This window comes from Mytilus edulis, chromosome 8, assembly GCF_963676685.1.
Source record: "Mytilus edulis chromosome 8, xbMytEdul2.2, whole genome shotgun sequence".
Lineage (NCBI taxonomy): Eukaryota > Metazoa > Mollusca > Bivalvia > Mytilida > Mytilidae > Mytilus > Mytilus edulis.
In genome coordinates this window covers 6,507,837-6,528,103 of record NC_092351.1, presented here as the reverse complement: position 1 = coordinate 6,528,103, position 20,267 = coordinate 6,507,837, and the positions used below count along the sequence as shown (strand labels likewise).

Here is a 20,267-nt window from a genome sequence, read left to right as displayed (position 1 = left end):
ATATAGCAACATATTTAAGTCTGGTATACAATGTACATTTATTTAATTCTTTCTAGTCCATTCTTATTCAGGGCTAACATGTTTGTCATTGATGTTGTTGATTTTGTCATAGAGACAGACTCTCAGAAAATGTTATGTTCTCCCAAACTGGATTAATTAATTATTCAAAGGACACCACTGGACTTTGTGGGTAAGGTCACTGACCCCGGAATTTAAATGTTCAACAAAATACAATTTTTTACAAAAAGTTTGTCTGAATTTTTTTTACCTACGAAGATATAGGAATCCACAGTAGTTTGAATTGAACGATTTCTTGGAACAAAGCTGTTTGTAAGTTTTATAAATGTTTGATTCCATATTTCAGAGATCAGATCGAGTACATTATACAGATCCACTGAGAGAAGTATCCTCAGGAACTTATGACTTTGATGTTCTGTACAGCAACCTAACAGTGATAAAAGCTAAAAAGAGTGATGAAGGTGTATACATGTGTAAAGTTCTGACACATGACGGGAAATCTAATAATGTTAGCACTGTTATAAATGTTATTGGTAGGTGTTTTAAATTTTTTTCCCATAAATTCTAGCTCTTATCTCATTTTTAAATTTTCTTGAAGCTGAAATTAGAAAAAAAATCATATAATTGTGATACTTGCCCAGTCACATTATATATATTCACACTGATAAAAACCAAAAATTCTGATTTTACAATGATATGTATCTCAATATTATTTATAAGTTATTTAAACACTTTTTTTCTTTCACAGCTTCAGATTTCATTTCATTAGTACCTGCCTCATTAAAAGTGTATGGAGTTGAAGGTCAACAGGTGACCTTGAGAGCAGAATATAGTGGATATCCTGACCCTAATATTACATGGTGGTATGAAGGTAGACAGCTTCAGACTTTGGAAGGAGACGTGGATGTTACGTATGTTAAATAGATATAATAATGTATAATTGTTTTCATGCACAACTACAGTGCGTTCCTGTCTATTGTCTGTCTGTCTGTCTGTTCAGTCATTATTTTGCATATTAGGTTAAAGTTATGATTTTTAAAGGTAGTTTTTTTTCACATCAACTTTAAACCTTAGTTGACAATTTCATTATGATTTAACCTATTAAAGAAATACTTGTATGCAAATATATAACTTTGACCCATATTTTGTGGTTCACTGGACACACACATATTCTTGTTATAATCTCACCTGGCTGAAGGACAGCCTTGGCAGTTATGAGGACCAATTTCAATATTAACAACCAACAGACAATGATTATGATCCCCTTCCAAGATAAGATGGAATATTTCAAAATTACTGGTATTCAGATAGAGTCAATATTATTCGTAAATTGATTGATGAGTGATACAGGCTTCTTATAGTGTCTAGTATGATTTTCTTTCTGAATTTTAAAAACAATAACACTGTGTATCTATATAGTATTTATAAATCATATTCAAACATTTTCAGAACTACCTTGAGAGCAACAGCTTACACTGTAAGGAAAGTAACAAAACAGATGTCTGGGACATACACAGTTACAGCTCAAAATACGCTGGTATCATCTAAAGAGATTGAACTCATTATTAAATGTAAGTTATCATATGTATTCTAGGGACCATCTCAAAATACCTTCATATCATCCAAAGATATAGAACTCATTGTTAAATGTAAGTTATCATATGTACTCTAGGGACCATCTCTAAATACCCTCATATCATCTAAAGAGATAGAACTGATTGTTAAATGTAAGTGACCATATGTATTCTAGGGACCATCTCAAAATACCCTCATATCATCCAAAGATATAGAACTCATTGTTAAATGTAAGTTATCATATATACTCTAGGGACCATCTCAAAATACCCTCATATCATCTAAAGAGATAGAACTCATTGTTAAATGTAAGTTATCATATGTATTCTAGGGACCATCTCAAAATACCCTCACATCATCCAAAGATATAGAACTCATTGTTAAATGTAAGTTGTCATATATACTCTATGGACCATCTCAAAATACCCTCATATCATCTAAAGAGATAGAACTCATTGTTAAATGTAAGTGACCATATGTATTCTAGGGACCATCTCAAAATACCCTCACATCATCCAAAGATATAGAACTCATTGTTAAATGAAAGTTGTCATATATACTCTATGGACCATCTCAAAATACCCTCATATCATCTAAAGAGATAGAACTCATTGTTAAATGTAAGTTATCATATGTATTCTAGGGACCATCTCAAAATACCCTCACATCATCCAAAGATATAGAACTCATTGTTAAATGTAAGTTATCATATGTACTCTAGGGACCATCTCAAAATACCCTCATATCATCTAAAGAGATAGAACTGATTGTTAAATGTAAGTGCTCATATGTACTCTAGGGACCATCTCTAAATACCCTTGTATCATCTAAAGATATTGAAGTCATTTTTAAATGTAAGTGATAGTTAGTAATTCTCTATGGACCCTCCTATCATCTAAAGATATAGAACTGATAGTTAGATTGTAGTTATCTAGGGACCATCTCAAAATACCCTTGTATCATCTAAAGATGTAGAAATAATTGTTACATGTTAGTGATCTGATGTACTCTAGGGACCATCTCAAAGTACCCTTGTATTATCTGAAGATATAGAACTCATTCTTAAATGTAAGAAATTATAAGTAGTTCTCTAGGGACCAACTCAAAATACCCTCGTAACATCTAAAGATATTGAACTGATAGTTCAATGTAAGTGATCGTTTGTAGTTTTCTAGGAGTTCTTTAGGGACCAATTCAAAATACCCTAATATCATCCAAAGATATTGAACTGAAAGTTAAATGTAAGTGATCACTTTAATAAGAAAATAAGATGTGATATAATTGCCAATGAGACAACTCTCCACCAGAGACGAAATGACACGTTTATAGTTCTATTGGGACCATCTTGGATTTAGCTGCATGGTTTAAACCTCTTGTGTCCCTTGCAAAGAGAGTGGTCAAAGCAATTCTTATGAATGTGGATTCCAGCTTGATTATGATAAAAGTTGATTAGGTTACAGAGATGATACATGTATCTGTGTTAAATTAATGTATAAAAGCTTAGCTCACAATTAAACAATGTTGAAAACCATCCAGCAACAATTTAGATGAAAAACAAAAATTAAATCTCTTACTATGAGGTATGGTTTATGATCATTGTTACAGTAAGTATTGTTTATTTGGTGACCTGTGATTTCTTAACTTTATGTCCTTTTGTCTCTGGTTGATAGTTGTTGGCAACCATGACATGTCTTCTTATTATTTTTATGTATTTCTTATTATAAGAAGTGTAGACCAACTTATTTTCACAGAAAACAATATTATCTGCAGCTACAAATGACCAACTATTGAAATACAGGCTCCAGACTTGGAACAGGCACATGCAAAATGTGGTGGATGAGACATGTTTACTGACTCCAAACCCTCCCACTAACCTGTGACAGTGTTGTAACAGTACCTCATCAGAACAAACTAAATCAGTTGAAAAGAGCTTAGCTCATCAGATCAATACAAAGCACAAAAAAACACTAAAGACACATAGTACAGATATGAGAGTCCTTGCAGTTTCTGACAGCTAGTTCAAAACCAATACAAACAAAAAAATCATGTATCAATGTCTAACATATCAATCAATACATATCCAACATCCAATGATTTAGTGTAAGACATCATCAACCGTCATAGAAAAATATGGTCTTGTGATAGTATACCACCAGCAAGCCAATGTAGTAAAACAATATCTGTTCATAACAATATGTATTTATGTTGACAGATAAACCTTTAGTACAGATAAAGTCCACCAAACTAGGAGATTACTACATACTCAATAGACTCTATACCATAACATGTAATACAGAATCAGTGCCACCCGTGGACTTCGGTGATATCTGGATGGAATTTTCACCATGTGGCATCGATCTGTGTAATGACAATACCAGACGACAATGGAAAAAGTTGTCTGATTCCAATCTTAAGGTGGAGTACGAGGCTCAGGAAGGGAGTGGTTTCCAACTAATGTTGTATGCTTCTCAGACTGGAGTGTTCAGGTGCAAAGCTAAAAACGAAGTTGGCAATACAACATCTGCAAACGAAATAGTAAAGATTAGTGGTAAGTGTAAGGTAAACCAATCATACCATGATTTTGTTGAAATTAGTACATTTCTCATTTCATATTTGTGTAAATAAAAATATGGAAATAGAGAAAAAAAAAATTCATCAAGCAATATGAAGGAAAAATAGGCATACAAAAAATTATTTCAAAATAGAAAATTACTTCTTGGGATTGTAAACCATTATTAGTCATTTTAAATGTTTATTTAAAATATTTGTTCACAGATGTTTATGTATAAAAACATTGTGTTCAAGCTATCCTACAATAGTTAGGGGATATTTAGTTTTCTAGTCTGTGCGTCTGTCAGTTTATCTCTCTGTTCTGTATAAGGGTGAAGCTTCAGTTTAAGGCAGTTAACAATGGTTTGGGTCACAACAACTTGAAACTCGGTATGTATGTTCATCATAAGGTTAACTTTTTTTTTTCGTCGCATTTCATTCAAAAACTTTTAAGTAAACATTATTCATGCTTTTTGTGGCATCCTTTCCATGTTGAGGGAGTGGTTGAAAAATAGGATATATTTTATTTCAAATCCACATATTTTGTATGATCAAACAAGGTACAGGTGAACTGATGTAAATTACCATAATTTATCTTTTAGAAATGGAGGAAGGTTTATTCTTACATGTATCCTACATCACACCAATAGAGGAAGACAAAATTACAATTACCTGCTACGCCACCTTGTGGGAGTATAATATAGTTAATGTATTGTACAGAGAGGATGGATCAGATACACTGCAACCAATAGAAAATGGGAACAGGACCACCATTACTATAGGGAGGTAAATAGAAGTGATTTTTACCTCACAAAGCAAAAGTACAGGAGAAAAGATAACAAACAAAAAACAAATGTATAAAACATTTCAATAATGGCATAAATTTCATAGAAACAGGATCTGATCAGTTCACTGGAGCATTGTCAAAAGTCTATCAAATTACATGTTATATTGTCATACTTGTGAATTATAAATTTTAATATATAGTTATTTATTGTATGGACATTTCTGGTATAATTAAATATGAATAACAGCTTAACTAAAAAGCTTTTTTGAATTTCTTCATCAGACTCATCAAGTTATATTTGTCTGTATCCAATATCTAAATCAAAATAAACATGGATCTTTTTGTGGGCTTTCCTATTAGTGTTTTGTTATCTGATTTTTAACCGGATTTTTGTGACAAAAATGTCGGTTATTGATTTGGGGATGTACAGTAATCAAATGTTGTCCGTGCATTAACTCATGAACCGTTCAACCAAAGCTTTTAAAATTTTAATATGTTATTACTGACAACTATACGAAGGTCAAGTTCAATAATGGCGATTTTGACTTTTACCGTTCAGGAGTTATGGTTCTTGAAAGATTGAAAAATGGAGTTTCCAGTCGTGTCCGTGCATTTACGCATGAACTGTTCTACCAAAGATTCCCAAATTTTGATATATTGTTACTGATGACAGAATGGAGGTCAAGTTCAATAATGACGATTTTGACTTTTACCGTTCAGGAGTTATGGTTCTTGAAAGATTGAAAAATGGAGTTTCCAGTCGTGTCTGTGCATTTATGCATGAACTGTTCTACCAAAGCTTCGGAAATTTTAATATGCTGTTACTGATGACAAAATGGAGGTCAAGTTCAATAATGACGATTTTGACTTTTACCGTTCAGGAGTTATGGTTCTTGAAAGATTGAAAAATGGTGTTTCCCATCGTGTCCGTGCATTTTCTCATGAACCATTCAACCATAGCTTTTGAAATTTTAATATGTTGTTACTGATGACAAAATAGAGGTCAAGTTCAATAATGACCATTTTGACTTTTACCGTTCAGGAGTTATGGTTCTTGAAAGATCTTAAAATGGTGTTTCCATTCACGTTGTTGCATTTACTCAAGAACCATTCAATCTAAGCTTTTCAAATTTTAATATGTTGATACTGATGACAAAATGGAGGTCAAATTTGATATTGACGATTTTCACTTTCACCATTCATCAGTAATGGTTCTTGTGATATTGCCAGGACACAAATAAATGTTAATAAATCCGGTTTGCTGTCGTTGTGACAGCCTCTTGTTTTTTAGTAGCCTTAATACTACAAAATTATATATTCTCACTTTTCTGGTTCATTTTTCAGTCAAAGATACTGATTTTGAGTTTCTAACTGGATGGAGCTGAGAGGCCCATGAAATAAATAAGGGGAGGGGGCTCAGCAGTTGATATTAAAATTTGTACATTAAAAACAAACTATTTACAGTTCAAAACAAACTCTGGGTGATTTGTTCTGGCCAATAATATATTTCTAAAACTTTTGTTAAAAGAAAAAATACACAAAAACCTAAGAGTGAATCTGAATTTTAGAATTTAATGATGATTATTCTTTTGATTTCAGATCTTCATTTTCCCTGACAGTTGAGCTGGTTATTCATTCAGTCCAACTATCAGATACTGGTTCCTATGTTTGTCTGGGTATGAAACCCAATAGTAGTAGTCATATAGAACCAGATAGAACAGAAAAAAAGATTACAGTTAGAGGTATTGTATACTTGTATTAATTTACATTTATATTTAAAATAGAATTGGATGGACACTTAAAGTCCAAATAACTTGTGTTTCGAATTAGATATTGTGTGTAATATACAGTCAAACTTGAATTAAGTAGTTGCTGAAGAGAAATAACAAATGTGTGGAGATTTCTGATCTTCATAAAAACTGCTATTCAAACAGACATTCATATTTTGAACAGGTAGGATGAATCTAGTTGTCTTATTTTGTGAAAATTTGCTATGAGAAATAGGAATAATAAAACCAATGATTTCTATATTTTTCTTTAACAGCGATCGTAAAACCACATTTAGCTGGAGGATCACATGAACAAGATACTAGAATCAGTATTAATGAAGGCATATCTTACAAAGTGGCGGATTGTGAAATGGTTGGGATACCCAAACCAACATACCGCTGGTTTAAGGACAACAAGTTAATAGACGATGACAACAATACTTTAGGGATCTATTTCACACACAACAATAAGAGGTTTGTACAAGTTGGATGACAACAATACATTAGGGATCTATTTCACACACAACAATAAGAGGTTTGTACAAGTTGGATGACAACAATACATTAGGGATCTATTTCACACACAACAATTAGAGGTTTGTACAAGTTGGATTAAGTTTTAGATTAAGTTTTAGGACCATTAAAAGTTTTATGTGTTTCATTTTAGTTTTATTCTGGCAATTTTGGATTAAAATAGAAGTTTTTGTTTTGTCAGAGAAGTTGTATGATCGCGCTACACTGTATGGCGTAGACACGTTTTGTGCTGGTGAAAGTTCCTCCATCGTTCAATTTTCATCCATGGAGATGCGTAGTTGTGTAAGTATCGGCAGACCTCATTTTCATGGAGATGATATTAGTTACATAGTGTGCTAGTGACCTAATACGGTATATATGGGGTCAGTAAATTCCATATGGGGTGAGAGCGAAGAAGCTCGAATCCCCATATGGAATTTACTGACCCCATATATACCGTATTAGGTCACTAGCACACTATGTAACGAATTTATCTTACCGACTATCTTAACGTGTGAAATTAAGACTAGTGATTCTCAAAATGAGCAAGTCTTCAATACTGTTAGCACTAAGAAAATACTTCCATTGATCCTACAAAAACAGATGCCAACAATAACGACTTGTAAGGTTTAAATGTGTTTTTATTTCAATCTTAATCATCAATTTATTCGTCTGTTGGAACTTTAAAGATTTTTTCTCAGTACCGTTTTGTTTTTTATAAAGGGACATAACACCATTACTAACCGTGTATGAAATAAGCCCCGCCCCCTTCTTACCTAATAAGGAATATAAAGGGACGTAACTCCACTACTAACCGTGTATGAGATAAGCCCCGCCTCCCTACTAACCTAATATCAAATATACACGGTTTGCACGCGGACGCTTTTAACCAATCATATTCCTGGAAATGTATAGGAGGTAAGATAATTTGGCTTCACCCCCTTAGCCCTGGTCTATTGACTGTTTTTTTCTGAGTTATCATGTATAAGTTTGTGATTAGGTCAATTCAAGGGGAACCATTAGTGGTAGGCCAATGCAAATTGGTATTCAGTTGTATAAGCATTGGCACATCTCATTTCCAGGGAGAATACTTGGCCTCACCCCTCAGTCACAGTCTAATGACTTTGAAACTTATCTTAGTTTACATGTATTAGTTTGTGAACTGCTAATGTTAAGTCAATGATATTTAGTATGCAAATTTATTTGCATTTGCAAGCATCGTTTCCATGGAGATTATATAGCCCCACCCCCTCTTATATTGACTTTGAATATTTCTATATTTTACTAGTTAATGTTTGTATTTAGATTTGGGAACGACTTATAACAAGTCAATGGTCATGATGGTATTTGGTATGCAGTTGTATAAGCATTGGCACATCTCATTTACATGGAGATTGTTTAGCCATGCAACTCAGTCATGGTTCATTGACTTTGAATATTTTCATAACTTGTGTAAGATGTTAAAGTATTGCTATTTTGATTTCAACATTTTCATAATCAAAAATTACAAAAAGGCAAGATGTATCTCTTTGATAACAATTTATTTTTTTTAAGTCCTTCAATTATATTTTGTATTTCAAAAGTTGACAGCTGCCAGATAGAAATGTTGTAATGGATATTATGTTGCTATACATTTGGCAGTATATATATCACGATAATGAGATCTTCATCAGTTACAATTATGTAAGCATACATTTAACTGAAGACAAAATGAAAAATAAGGAATACTTGCTTAAAAATCCTATTTTCTTGTAGTTGTTATGTAGAGGAATACATATGTAAGTCTTCTATATAAACTTAAAATTATTAATTGGATTCTGTGGAAGCACGCATATTCTATTTCAATTTAATAGATAATTAATTTGTTATCAAGTCTGTTAATTAACTGCACTTTTGTAACTTTTTACTTTTTACATGTTCTTCACTTAGGTGGTTAAAAAATTTCTCAGACATAATCAAATTGGTAACCTTTATACTCAAAAATGGTCAGTATTCTAAACAATTTTTGTTCTCTTCCATCTGTATTTTACTGATAAAAGGACTCAGTTTTTGTCAGTAAACACAAGATAAAAAGGTTAAAGCTTTATTTAACATCAATAACTTTGTTAAATTCATAGAAGTTTTATTTCTGATTTAGAGATTATGTCTAGGGATTTTTTTATTTTTGTTCTCCATTTTTGGAAAATGACGCAGTCATTGTTCCATAACTGCCGACCTGATTTCTCTGCCTACCGCGCTTGGTTTCGTATTTACTAATTTCAATACAAACTGGAGGAATGTGCTTGTGTTATCATTATGCATGAGCATTGTGTAGTAATCAGCCAGGAACCAGTTTACAAACTAACTGGTTTCTGTTTGTATTCCACTACAGTCGAAGAAAGTGTTGTAGTTTGACAGGAACCAGTCCAGAATTTTGTAAACTACAAAACGTAATCGGTTATTATCATTCCGTTTTGGTGTTTCATACCGACTTATATGGTTTGAATAAGCTTAAGACCCTTCAAACATTAATGTGATAGGTATATTAAAGACTGTTTTACAAAAGGATGAAACTGTTTTGCTTTAAAAGTCGTACTATAGTGATATATGTTATGTACGGATTTCCACTCTCACCGGTTAATTTCTTCTTTTACACATGCTTTTGAAACTTCCTGTTTAAACATCGCAAGTTTTAAAATTGTTTTTTGAGTGAATTAAACTTATTTTAACAATCACGAAGCGTTCGGGAATCATTTCAAGCAGTTTCTTCTTCTCTTTGATGATGGAAAATAGGTTTTCTCAAGAAAATACCGCAAACGATCGCAGAGGAATTGAAACGTACAAGTCAAGTCGGCACCTGGTTAAATTGGCATCTAGTCAAATCGGCACCTATTTGACGTCAATTCGGCTTCCAATAAAATTTATTATAATATTTCTATTCAATTAATTAATAACTGTTACCAAGTACATAGTGAATATTAGGTAAACAACGAGACCAAAGTGAATATGTTGTTGTGTATAAAAGTAAACAACGAAGCTATTGTTTTAACCATTAGACAATTATTAAAATTAAATGGAAAACTATGAGTCCCTTTCAATAAATCAAACTTTCATGCCAAATAATTAGCAAATTTAAGGTGGTTTTTTTTCCAGTAATGTTTAAACAGCATTAAACAAACAATCCTGTAAAAGACTCAACTGGTTAAATAATGCATAAAAATATCCAATAAGGCTATTTTATTTTTTTCTGGGACGCCTTCCTAAGACGTTCGTAGGAAGGCTTCCTAAGAAGGCGTCCCAGAAAAAAATTAACATAGCCTTGTGGTCATAGGAAGGTGTCCCAGAATAAAATTTAAAAAGCCTTGCCAGACTTAATAATTATTTGGACTACTCATATATATCATTAAAAATACACCAAAAAATTCATGTAGTTGAGAAAAATAAATACATTCAAAATGTACATGAACATCCAAAAAAGTGAAAGTTAGTATTAACTCTTTTTGCTTTAAAAATTTACAACTGCATATAAGTATTGAATGCTTTTTTTTGTAAATTCATTGAGGTGTAAAAGCGTTGACCGAAGTACTTTTTGGCGCTTCATTCTAAAAATGTGCACACGGTCAACGCTTTTGCAACCCTATGAGGTTACAAAAAGAAACATTCAATACTTATAATTACTTTTTTTAGCTAGGATCATGAAAACACGAATTTTATAACTTTTTTATTCAATTCATCTGTGCACTTTATTGTGCGACCACGTGTTATCATGAATGAAAAGTTTTATTGAGTGATGCAATTGCTTGAGGAATAACATGTGATGTGCAGTTAGCCAATCAGAATAAAGTATTATAATGAAACATATATCAAATGTAATTATAACAAAATACATTACGTTGTAAGAGTTATCTCCCCAAACACTGTTTTTCTTGTGGCCACCTCTCCTTCGTAACCGTAAAAGATTTTATTTTACCAAATTGCTCGTTACATATTTAGGATAAGAATATTCGTTTGAACCATAGCTCTATGGGGACTCCATATGAGAGTTATTCCCCCTTTTTCATTTGATTCAAGCGATATGCATTTTCAACTGGTAAACCATAACTGATAGAGACCTAGGGTCTTCATGAGGTCATTGGTACTAAAAATGAAAATGAGGTCAATGTCAAAGGTCAAGGTCATATTATAAATTTTGATTTTGGCTTATTTTCACTTCTTTTCAAATACTGTATGACATTTTGACAAATAGTTTTTCATAAATTATTAGTTGCGACATGTCCTTACTTGTATATTTTGGTTGAAAGGCTGCGCATACAATAAAAGGGAGTTTTTGTCCATCTTACATTTAAAATTACGCGTCAAGTGGTAGTTCTCATTAACCAAACATATTAAAGACCTAGGATATTTTGATTCAAGGTCCATGGTTTGTGACCTTGAAATTGAGGTCAAGGTCATAGGTTAATAGGACGTCATAAAGCCATAGGAACTAACATTTTAAACTGATTTTTCATATTTCAATATAAAAATAGATCTTTTCTAGTGGAAAGACTTCAATTATTCTCTGAACAATTTGTTTTTAATTTACATCATATTTTGTGGGAGAAGGGGGTTCAGACTATGTGGTATCAGGTCTGTTTGCGCCCAATACACTTTCGCACCTCGCACGTTCACACCCAAGGTCCATTCGCACTCTACTCATTCGCGCCCAATTTTAATTCAAATTCAAGTTGAATAATTGGAAAATCATGATTGTTGTTTTAAATTGCTTTGGTGTAAATACTGAATGTATTTTTAGCTTGGTATGAGTAAAACATTGAAGATTTTAAAGGAAAAACACAAAAGATAATTGTTTTTAAGCCCTTTGATCTGAAACAACGAAACAATAAAATATAGGAACCAAAATATAGCAATCCACTATTATAACCAAAACATGATAAAATTTATTCAACACACAGAAAAAAAATAGTCAGAATCTCACTTCATTATGAAAGAGGTCAATGAAACAAAGTATAGCAATACACTAACCAAAACATGATTAAGAGTTATTCAACGCTAAATAAAACGTTGACAAAATACCACTTTATTTAGAAAGGACTATTATTATCTTTAACAATACGCTATCCAAAACATGATTAAGATTTATTCAACACCAAAAAAAAATGCTGTCTCACTTTATTTTGAGACAATGACAAAAATTATACTTATAAGAAAACACTTGCTTACAGAGTTATTAAACACAAAACCAATTAAGATTAGTTGCGAACATGTAGGGTGTGAAAGTGAAAGGGGGCGAACATGAGTTGGTGCAAACGTGAATGGGCGCGAACGGACCCGGATTCAGCCTATGTACCAGTGAGAAATATAGAAGCCTTTCTACGGTATTTATTTGTACAATTCAGGTAGTCTTGACCTATTCATTTGTCTTAAAAAAAAAAACCAGCCAGTTGGCACCTTCACTTCACACACACACATATACGAATATCAATTATATGCTTACGAGACATGTTGCATTGTTAAACTAATTACGGTATGTGAAAATCAAGACTTGCATAAAAACTATCCCAATATTAGAGACAGTGGCGTCATTTTTCTTCAGAGCTTTCAGCTCTTTGATTTCATATTTTGATGACAGTAACATTTCCACTCATTAACTTTCACACTCCATCTTTCATTTAATTTGGTTATGAAAAATTGCATGATTATTCAGCCCTACTAGAAGTTGTGTATTGTTAAAGAAAGAAAGCTGTACAGACAAAGTCCTTTGTTCTTTTTGTTCATCTTATATAGATATAAAAAGATGTGGTATGAGTACTAATATAATGAGACAACTCTCCATCCAAGTCATAATTTGTAAAAGTAAACAATTATAGGTCAAAGTAAGTCTGCAACTCTTTGCCTTGGCTCACACCTAACAACAAACTATAAAGGCCCCCAAAAATGACTAGTGTAAAACCATTCAAACGGAAAACCAACAGTCTTATCTGTATAAAAAAACAAGAAACACACACATCAACAAACGACAACCACTGAACATCAGGTTCATGTGTGCATATGCACACAAAATTCCTTTACATCTTAATTGTTTTTCATATGTTGCAGGGCCCACTGTGATGGCTTCCAACACATTGCTCTAGTTTACTGACCAATTCAGTTTGTACTAATGAAATGTTGCAATTGTGGTAATTTTCTAATACATGTATATTATTATGTTTGTTATTTCAGTTTGCACATTAATGAAACTTCTAAGATCCATCGAGGTGTTTATACATGTGAAGCAACAAACAGAGGGGGCGTGGCTTATAGTAACTGGACGTTATCTGTTGGTATGTTACTATATTAAGGACAAAATGAAAAATGACAAAGGCTTATTAGATATAGGAAGATGTGGTATGAGTGCCAATGAGACAACTCTCCATCCAAGTCACAATTTAAAAAAGTTAACCATTATAGGTCAATGTACAGCCTTCAACACGGAGCCTAGGTTCACACCGAACAACAAGCTATAAAGGGCCCCAAAAATTACTAGTGTAAATCCATTCAAATGGGGAAACCAACGGTCTAATCTATATAAAAAAAGAGAACCACATAAACAGATGACAACCACTGAACATCGGATTTCTGATGCAAACAATTGCAGCAGGATTAAACGTTTTAATGGTACCAGACCTTCTCCCTTTTTTGAAATAATAGTATATTATCACAGTATAGAAAGACACAATATAAAATATTAATTGGAATGACTTAACTCAATCTACATTAGTTACTAGAAAATACTATCTGTCTATATATGTTAACTTTTTTTAGAGCATTTAGGTCTTTTTGTAGTAATTTTCAAGTGCCTTGATTGAACAAAGTCACAATTAACACCATTGTTGCATATACTGTATAACATTGATTAGGGTCATTGCTACCCCTAATGGAAACATTGTATAACATTGATTAGAGGGCTGCGCTACCCCTATTGGAAACATTGTTGAAAGAAAAATTCTGCATTGATTTTTTGTTTGTCACTTAAAATATTTTAATTGGCCCTGAATAACACTTTTTAAATCATGCCTTAAATTTGTTATATCATATTTTGAGGTCAATTTATGCATATTTAAATGCCTGTCTAACTTTATAGCAGGCATAACAAAACATTAAAACAAGACAAGATACCTTTTAACCTGATTTCAAATTATATAATTTTATGGCAGACAACAATGATAAGCCATTCCACAATGATGTTTTTTTAACCTTGTTAAGAATATATCTGGATGACCAAGAGAGAATTTATTGTAGGTGAACTGAATAAAGGACTTCAAAAAAGACATGAAACAGAAATAATTGTGGGAGTGGTTGTCGTAGCAACAATAATAATAGTAATCATAGTGATATTGATGTGCATTCTGTACAGACGTAAAGCAGCAGCACTGGTGAGTCATATTAAAAGTATCAAAAATATTGAAGCAGTTATGTATTTAGATGCAAATATAGGTTGGAATAGTGTACAAATTTCTGAATTTACTACTGCTAATCAGTTATAATGTAAAAGTCCTTGTTTTCAAAATTCCAATAGGGAACATACTACATATAATAAAGAACTGAAGAAGGCCAATGGTCGAAACGTCTTGAAACATTGGTTTATTTATACAGATGTAAAAGTGTCATGATTCAATGACTTTTTTCTCTTTTTTGAAGCAAAATATTTGTAGTAGGATAATAAATAAAATTTCACTTTCAATATTTTAATTGCCTTTTATTATTTTTGTTCTTTTAGCATAAAGAATTGGAGAAAACATTGATACATCCAAGTGGAGACTATAACCCTGATATTCCTATTGATGAACAAACATCCTGTTTACCCTATGATCCAAAATGGGAGTTCCCAAAAAAGAGGCTCAGACAAGGTAAACTTTCAGAATCTTTCAATTTGCTATTTCATAATCTAATGCTTATAAAAAAGAAGATGTGGTATGATTGCCAATGAGACAACTCTCCACAAGAGACCAAATGACACAGAAATTAACAACTATAGGTCACTACATGACCACAACAATGAGCAAAGCCCATACCACATAGTGGGCATATACAACCAACAGTAGAACTATATGTTTATGTCCTGTCACTAGCTAGGCAAAGAGGGCATTAAGTGTTGCCTGTCTGTCCATTCCATCATCCCATTTTTGTTTCCAAATTCAAACTTTAGTTTTCCTCGTCCATATTTTATGAAACTCGTACACAATGATAGGAACAAATACTTGCAGACAGGGTTTGAATTTGGGTGGTAAAGTCATTTACTGTTCTAGAGTTATGCCCCTTTGTAACTTGGAAAATAGCTATTCTTTGTTTGTTTCTGCTTTATGGCTTACACAAGTAAAGCTAACAAAGAAATAAGATGTAAAAGTATCAACTCATTATCCAATAATAACAAGCATTTTTTTTTAAATGAATTAGTATTAGTTCCTTTCTTTGACTGATAAATATACATTTTATTCAAAGTCTCATGTAAACAAGACTGGAAACGGAAGTAGATTTCTGCGCCGATCCGGAAATTCAAAAACGCGACAAAAAAAAATTGAACGATTTTGAGTTCATTAGTACAATGAAAAAAATCTGGAAATTTTCCTGATTTTTTTTTTTTTTTTTTTTTTTTTTATTTTGAATTTTCTACTGTAATAGGGGACTTCGTCCCCATATTACATTAGAAATAAAAACCAAAGTGTGAGAATAGGAAAATACATCACAGCACAAAATTCCTTAGACTAGAATAATCAGATTACTGTTCAAAAACTAGCAGTGACATCAAATGCTGTCAAAAATTATTTTCACATATTGAAAGCAAGAAAAAATGCATATTTTAATTAAGTGCTGATGATAATAGTTAAATTGTATTATGAAATCAAAGTAAAATTGTATTATGAAATCAAAGTAAATCAAACAGTGTTAAGTGCCAATAAGTAAGAGGTTGTTGGTTTATGATTTGAAGTACTAACCCACTGAAAAGTTTGTATTGCATTGTTTTAGGTATGATACTAGGTCAGGGTGCCTTTGGTCGTGTCATCAAAGCAGAAGCTATTGGTATACAGGATTCTGAAGATGTATCTACAGTAGCTGTAAAAATGGTTAAAGGTAAGCCATTGGAAGTCTCACACAATAATCATATCTAGATTGTTCTTTTATACTGGTCATATACAAGATATAGTGGCATTAGGAAAATGTAATCCATTTATAGAGAACCATGCAAAAGGAATTTTTTCTACCTTTAAAAGGTATTTATGTTCCAATTTTAATTTCAGTCATTTAATTCTGCCTTAAAGAATAAAAAAAATACATAGATACTTTTTAGTCCGGTACAATTCTAAACATCAAAAAGTTTTGCATTATTTTGGTACTTTTAGGAAATTACTTTTATACCTATTCCTATTAACTGTAGGATAGCAAAGAAACATTCAAAGGGAACACCTAAACATTATATTGGAGTAAAACAAAATTAAACTCAGAATTGTAGGGAAATTCTTTCATGTGAATCAAAGTCCCTAGTTGCAAGATATTAACTAAACTTTGGAATGATTTGCTTATTAAATTAACACAATAGGAAGTTTATATTATTTAAGATTATAATAAAAAAAAAAAAAAAAAAATAAACACTGTTTGGTATTCAGTAAATGTAAGACTAACATTTTTGCTTCTTTTTTTGTTGTTAGATTGCACAGATAAAGAGCAGATGATGGCTTTACTGTCGGAGCTGAAGATATTAATTCATCTCGGTCAACATCTCAATATTGTTAATTTATTGGGTGCCGTGACCAAAGAAATAAGATATGGTAAGTATAATACATGTATCACTGTTGATTTTGATGTCATTGGGTTGTTGACAGGCAAGAGATCACTACGACTGATGAACTTATTGACCACCAAGGCAGCATCTTTAGAGTTAAAGAATAATTGTTATTAGTTCCAGTGTTTAAAAATTATAAAAATTATAAAAGAAATTAGAACAGCAAATAAAAGCAAAAATGATCAACAAACATTATTGTATGAATTAGTTAATCAGTGTTATATAGTTGTTAGCCTTTACGGAAAGCGCTACCTCTAAATCACAATGTAAATCTGTTTTAGCATTTTATCAGATCTTAAAACTAAATTGGATAAATATATACTCTGTTGAGCAAAAGTGGTCAGTAAGACAAGATTTCATTACCAACAGTTTTAAAATACGTATATTTTTGTTGCATTGGACCAATTTTATATTAAAAAATTCGTAAGGGTTCCACGGAACCCAGTGTCTCGCCTACTTTTGCTGTTAATCGCAGACTCAACAAAAATGAGGAAAAACATCAATAAAAATTTCCCTCTGGATACTGTCTTTTGATTGAAAGAAGCTTCCAAGTTTGGTAAAAAAATCCAGGATAGTTTATGAATCTAATAAATGTTTTATAAACTTTAACTGCAGACTGTATGTAATGTTAACTGGAAGAAAAACTAAGTCCATTTATAAGTAAAATACGGAAAAAGTGAATTTTTTTTTACAAATTTTACTTCTAAATAATATCTTATGATCAGAAACAAGCTTTTGTCTAAGTTTGGTAGAAATCCAGGATAGTTTAAGAACATTATAAAAAATTTAAAAACTTAAACCACAGAGTGAATGTTTTGTTTCTGGCAAAAAAACTAAGTCCATTTATAAGTAAAATACGGAAAAGTGGAAATTTATTTTTACAAAATTTTCTTCTTGATACTATCTTATGATCATAAACAAGCTTCTGTCCAAGTTTGGTACAAATCAAGGATAGTTTATGAAAGTTATTAAAATTTTAAAAACTTTAACCACAGAGTGAATGTAATGTTTCCTCGCAGAAAAACTAAGTCCATTTATAAGTAAAATACGAAAAAAATGGAATTTTATTTTTACAAAATTTACTTCTTGATACTTTCTTATGATCATAAACAAGCTTCTGTCCAAGTTTGGTAGAAATTCAGTATAGTTTAAGAAAGTTCTTAAAATTTCAAAAACTTTAACCACAGAGTGAATATTTGTGGACGCCGCCGCCGCCGCCGGAATGTAGGATCGCTTAGTCTCGCTTTTTCGACTAAAGTCGAAGGCTCGACAAAAATCTCAGGTAAGCAAAATAGGTAATGTTTCTGTGAGCCTGGTTATCTATTAGTTATCACCATTTACACCAAACATTTAAATACATATCCTCGTCTCATGGGTTTTCCAGATATAAAGACTGCATTGTTATTAACAATTTCCGTTGAAAAAGCATTCATTGTACGAATTCATAAGACATACTAAAAACATATGATCTGACCATATGTAAAAATATTTAAACTTTTTGTTATTTTTGTCTCACTAGCAAGTTTGCTCGAAACCTTGAGTGACATCATTAACAATGTCAAACCTTCTTTATTTCTCAATTTTTAGGTGAATTAATGGTGATTGTTGAATACTGTCATTTTGGAAATCTGCGTAACTACCTCATTAAATATAAGGAGACATTTAAGGACACCATGGAAGATTATATTGATCCCGCTGAGATGAAGAGGCGTGAGGCAGCTAGAGATTCGGCTAAAACACCGTATTATGTCAATAAAGCTCCACTAGAGGACTCTGCTGATACAGATGGTCCACTTCTGACCACCAAGAATCTCATTTGTTGGGCCTTCCAAGTGGCTAGAGGAATGGAATACTTGGCTTCTAAAAAGGTACAGATAATTAATGTGGAAGATCTTATCAAACATATATTGTGATTTTTTAATTGAGCTTAGCAAATTATTTTACCTTGATTATGAATTATAAGATCAAAAGAAAAACAATAAGTTTGATAGATTTAAAGAAAATTTATCTTCCATAGGGCAAAAATTGTTTAACAAAATTTCTGACTCTTTATTACATTAAACCCAAAATTACAGATATGCATATTATTCATTGCTTGTTTTTTCTTTATTTCAGTACATTCACAGAGATTTAGCAGCTAGGAATGTTTTGCTAGCACAAGATAATGTTGTGAAGATCTGTGATTTTGGTCTTGCTAAAGACTGCTATACAAATCCTGAGTATCATAAAAAGGGAGATGTAAGTTTAAAGGGCAGATTATTTATCACCAAGAAATATGTGCTTAATCTTTATTTTTAATTATTCTTTGTTAATTTGTTTCTTTTTCAGTACATTGCATAAATTAATTAGGACCCCGCCGAATGGTGGAAGCCCTATAGTGATCAGTCTGTGCATCTGTCCGTAACAAATTGTGTCCACTCTATATCTAGAGAATTATTATTATTTCAAAGTTTATACTTGACATGTATATAAACCAATTCCAGAGGGTGTCATAATTTATGTACAACTTCCTTGGTCAAAGGTCAAGGTCAAAAACTTTGGTTTCAGTTGACCTCCCATGTCCTTTGGTAAAGATACAATTTTATTACCACAAATTATTCACAGCGGGGCTTACAAAGATGGTTCCCATCTCAATGATATCTAGTTAGTGTCTGTATTTAGAGCACAAAAAAAAACAAATTATGGTTACCCTGTTACGCTGCAAATTCATACATTATTATTGTGTTGGCCCTGCAACCAAGTTATCGGTGCCATATAGTTTTACCCTTGTCAAAAATTCCGTAATTCCGAAATTCTGTTATTCCGTCATTCCACAACAAACCATTATACAGAGTTATTTCTAAACGCCTTCAGATATTGGGCTGATTTTGGTATGTGAGTTAACCATGATGAGTTACAAATCAAGTTTAAGTTTCGTTCCGCTCCGCTAATATTTGCCGAAATTACAGGCTTTGGACTTTGATAAATTGTTGAAAATCACAGTTATACAGACTTTTTTTCTAAACTCTTTCAGATATTGGGCTGAACTTTAGTATGTGAGTTAACCATGATGAGTTACAGATCAAATTTAAGTTTCCTTCCGCTCTGCTAACTTTTGTTGAAATTACAGGCTTTGGACTTTGATACATTGTTGAAAATCACAGTTATACAGACTTTTTTTCTAAACACTTTCAGATATTGGGATAATTTTTGGCATGTGAGTTAACCAGGATGAGTTACAGATCAAGTTTAAGTTTTGTTCCGCTTGACTATTTTTTGC

At 32.1% G+C, this 20,267-nt stretch overlaps 1 protein-coding gene across 8 annotated transcripts in view; it reads left to right on the top strand.

Moving 5' to 3' along the window:
• LOC139484668 (vascular endothelial growth factor receptor 1-like) overlaps positions 1-20,267 on the top strand; it is a 61,470-nt gene that overhangs the window by 27,617 nt on the left and 13,586 nt on the right. For all 8 annotated transcript variants that reach the window (XM_071268524.1, XM_071268523.1, XM_071268522.1 and 5 more), the window contains 14 exons: positions 365-551; positions 767-929; positions 1,468-1,589; positions 3,806-4,141; positions 4,746-4,929; positions 6,530-6,672; positions 6,975-7,173; positions 13,411-13,511; positions 14,470-14,603; positions 14,948-15,077; positions 16,195-16,299; positions 16,875-16,994; positions 18,596-18,876; positions 19,124-19,246. In XM_071268524.1, coding sequence (XP_071124625.1) covers positions 365-551; positions 767-929; positions 1,468-1,589; positions 3,806-4,141; positions 4,746-4,929; positions 6,530-6,672; positions 6,975-7,173; positions 13,411-13,511; positions 14,470-14,603; positions 14,948-15,077; positions 16,195-16,299; positions 16,875-16,994; positions 18,596-18,876; positions 19,124-19,246 — 2,328 coding nt within the window. The remainder of the gene's footprint in view (positions 1-364; positions 552-766; positions 930-1,467; positions 1,590-3,805; positions 4,142-4,745; positions 4,930-6,529; positions 6,673-6,974; positions 7,174-13,410; positions 13,512-14,469; positions 14,604-14,947; positions 15,078-16,194; positions 16,300-16,874; positions 16,995-18,595; positions 18,877-19,123; positions 19,247-20,267) is intronic.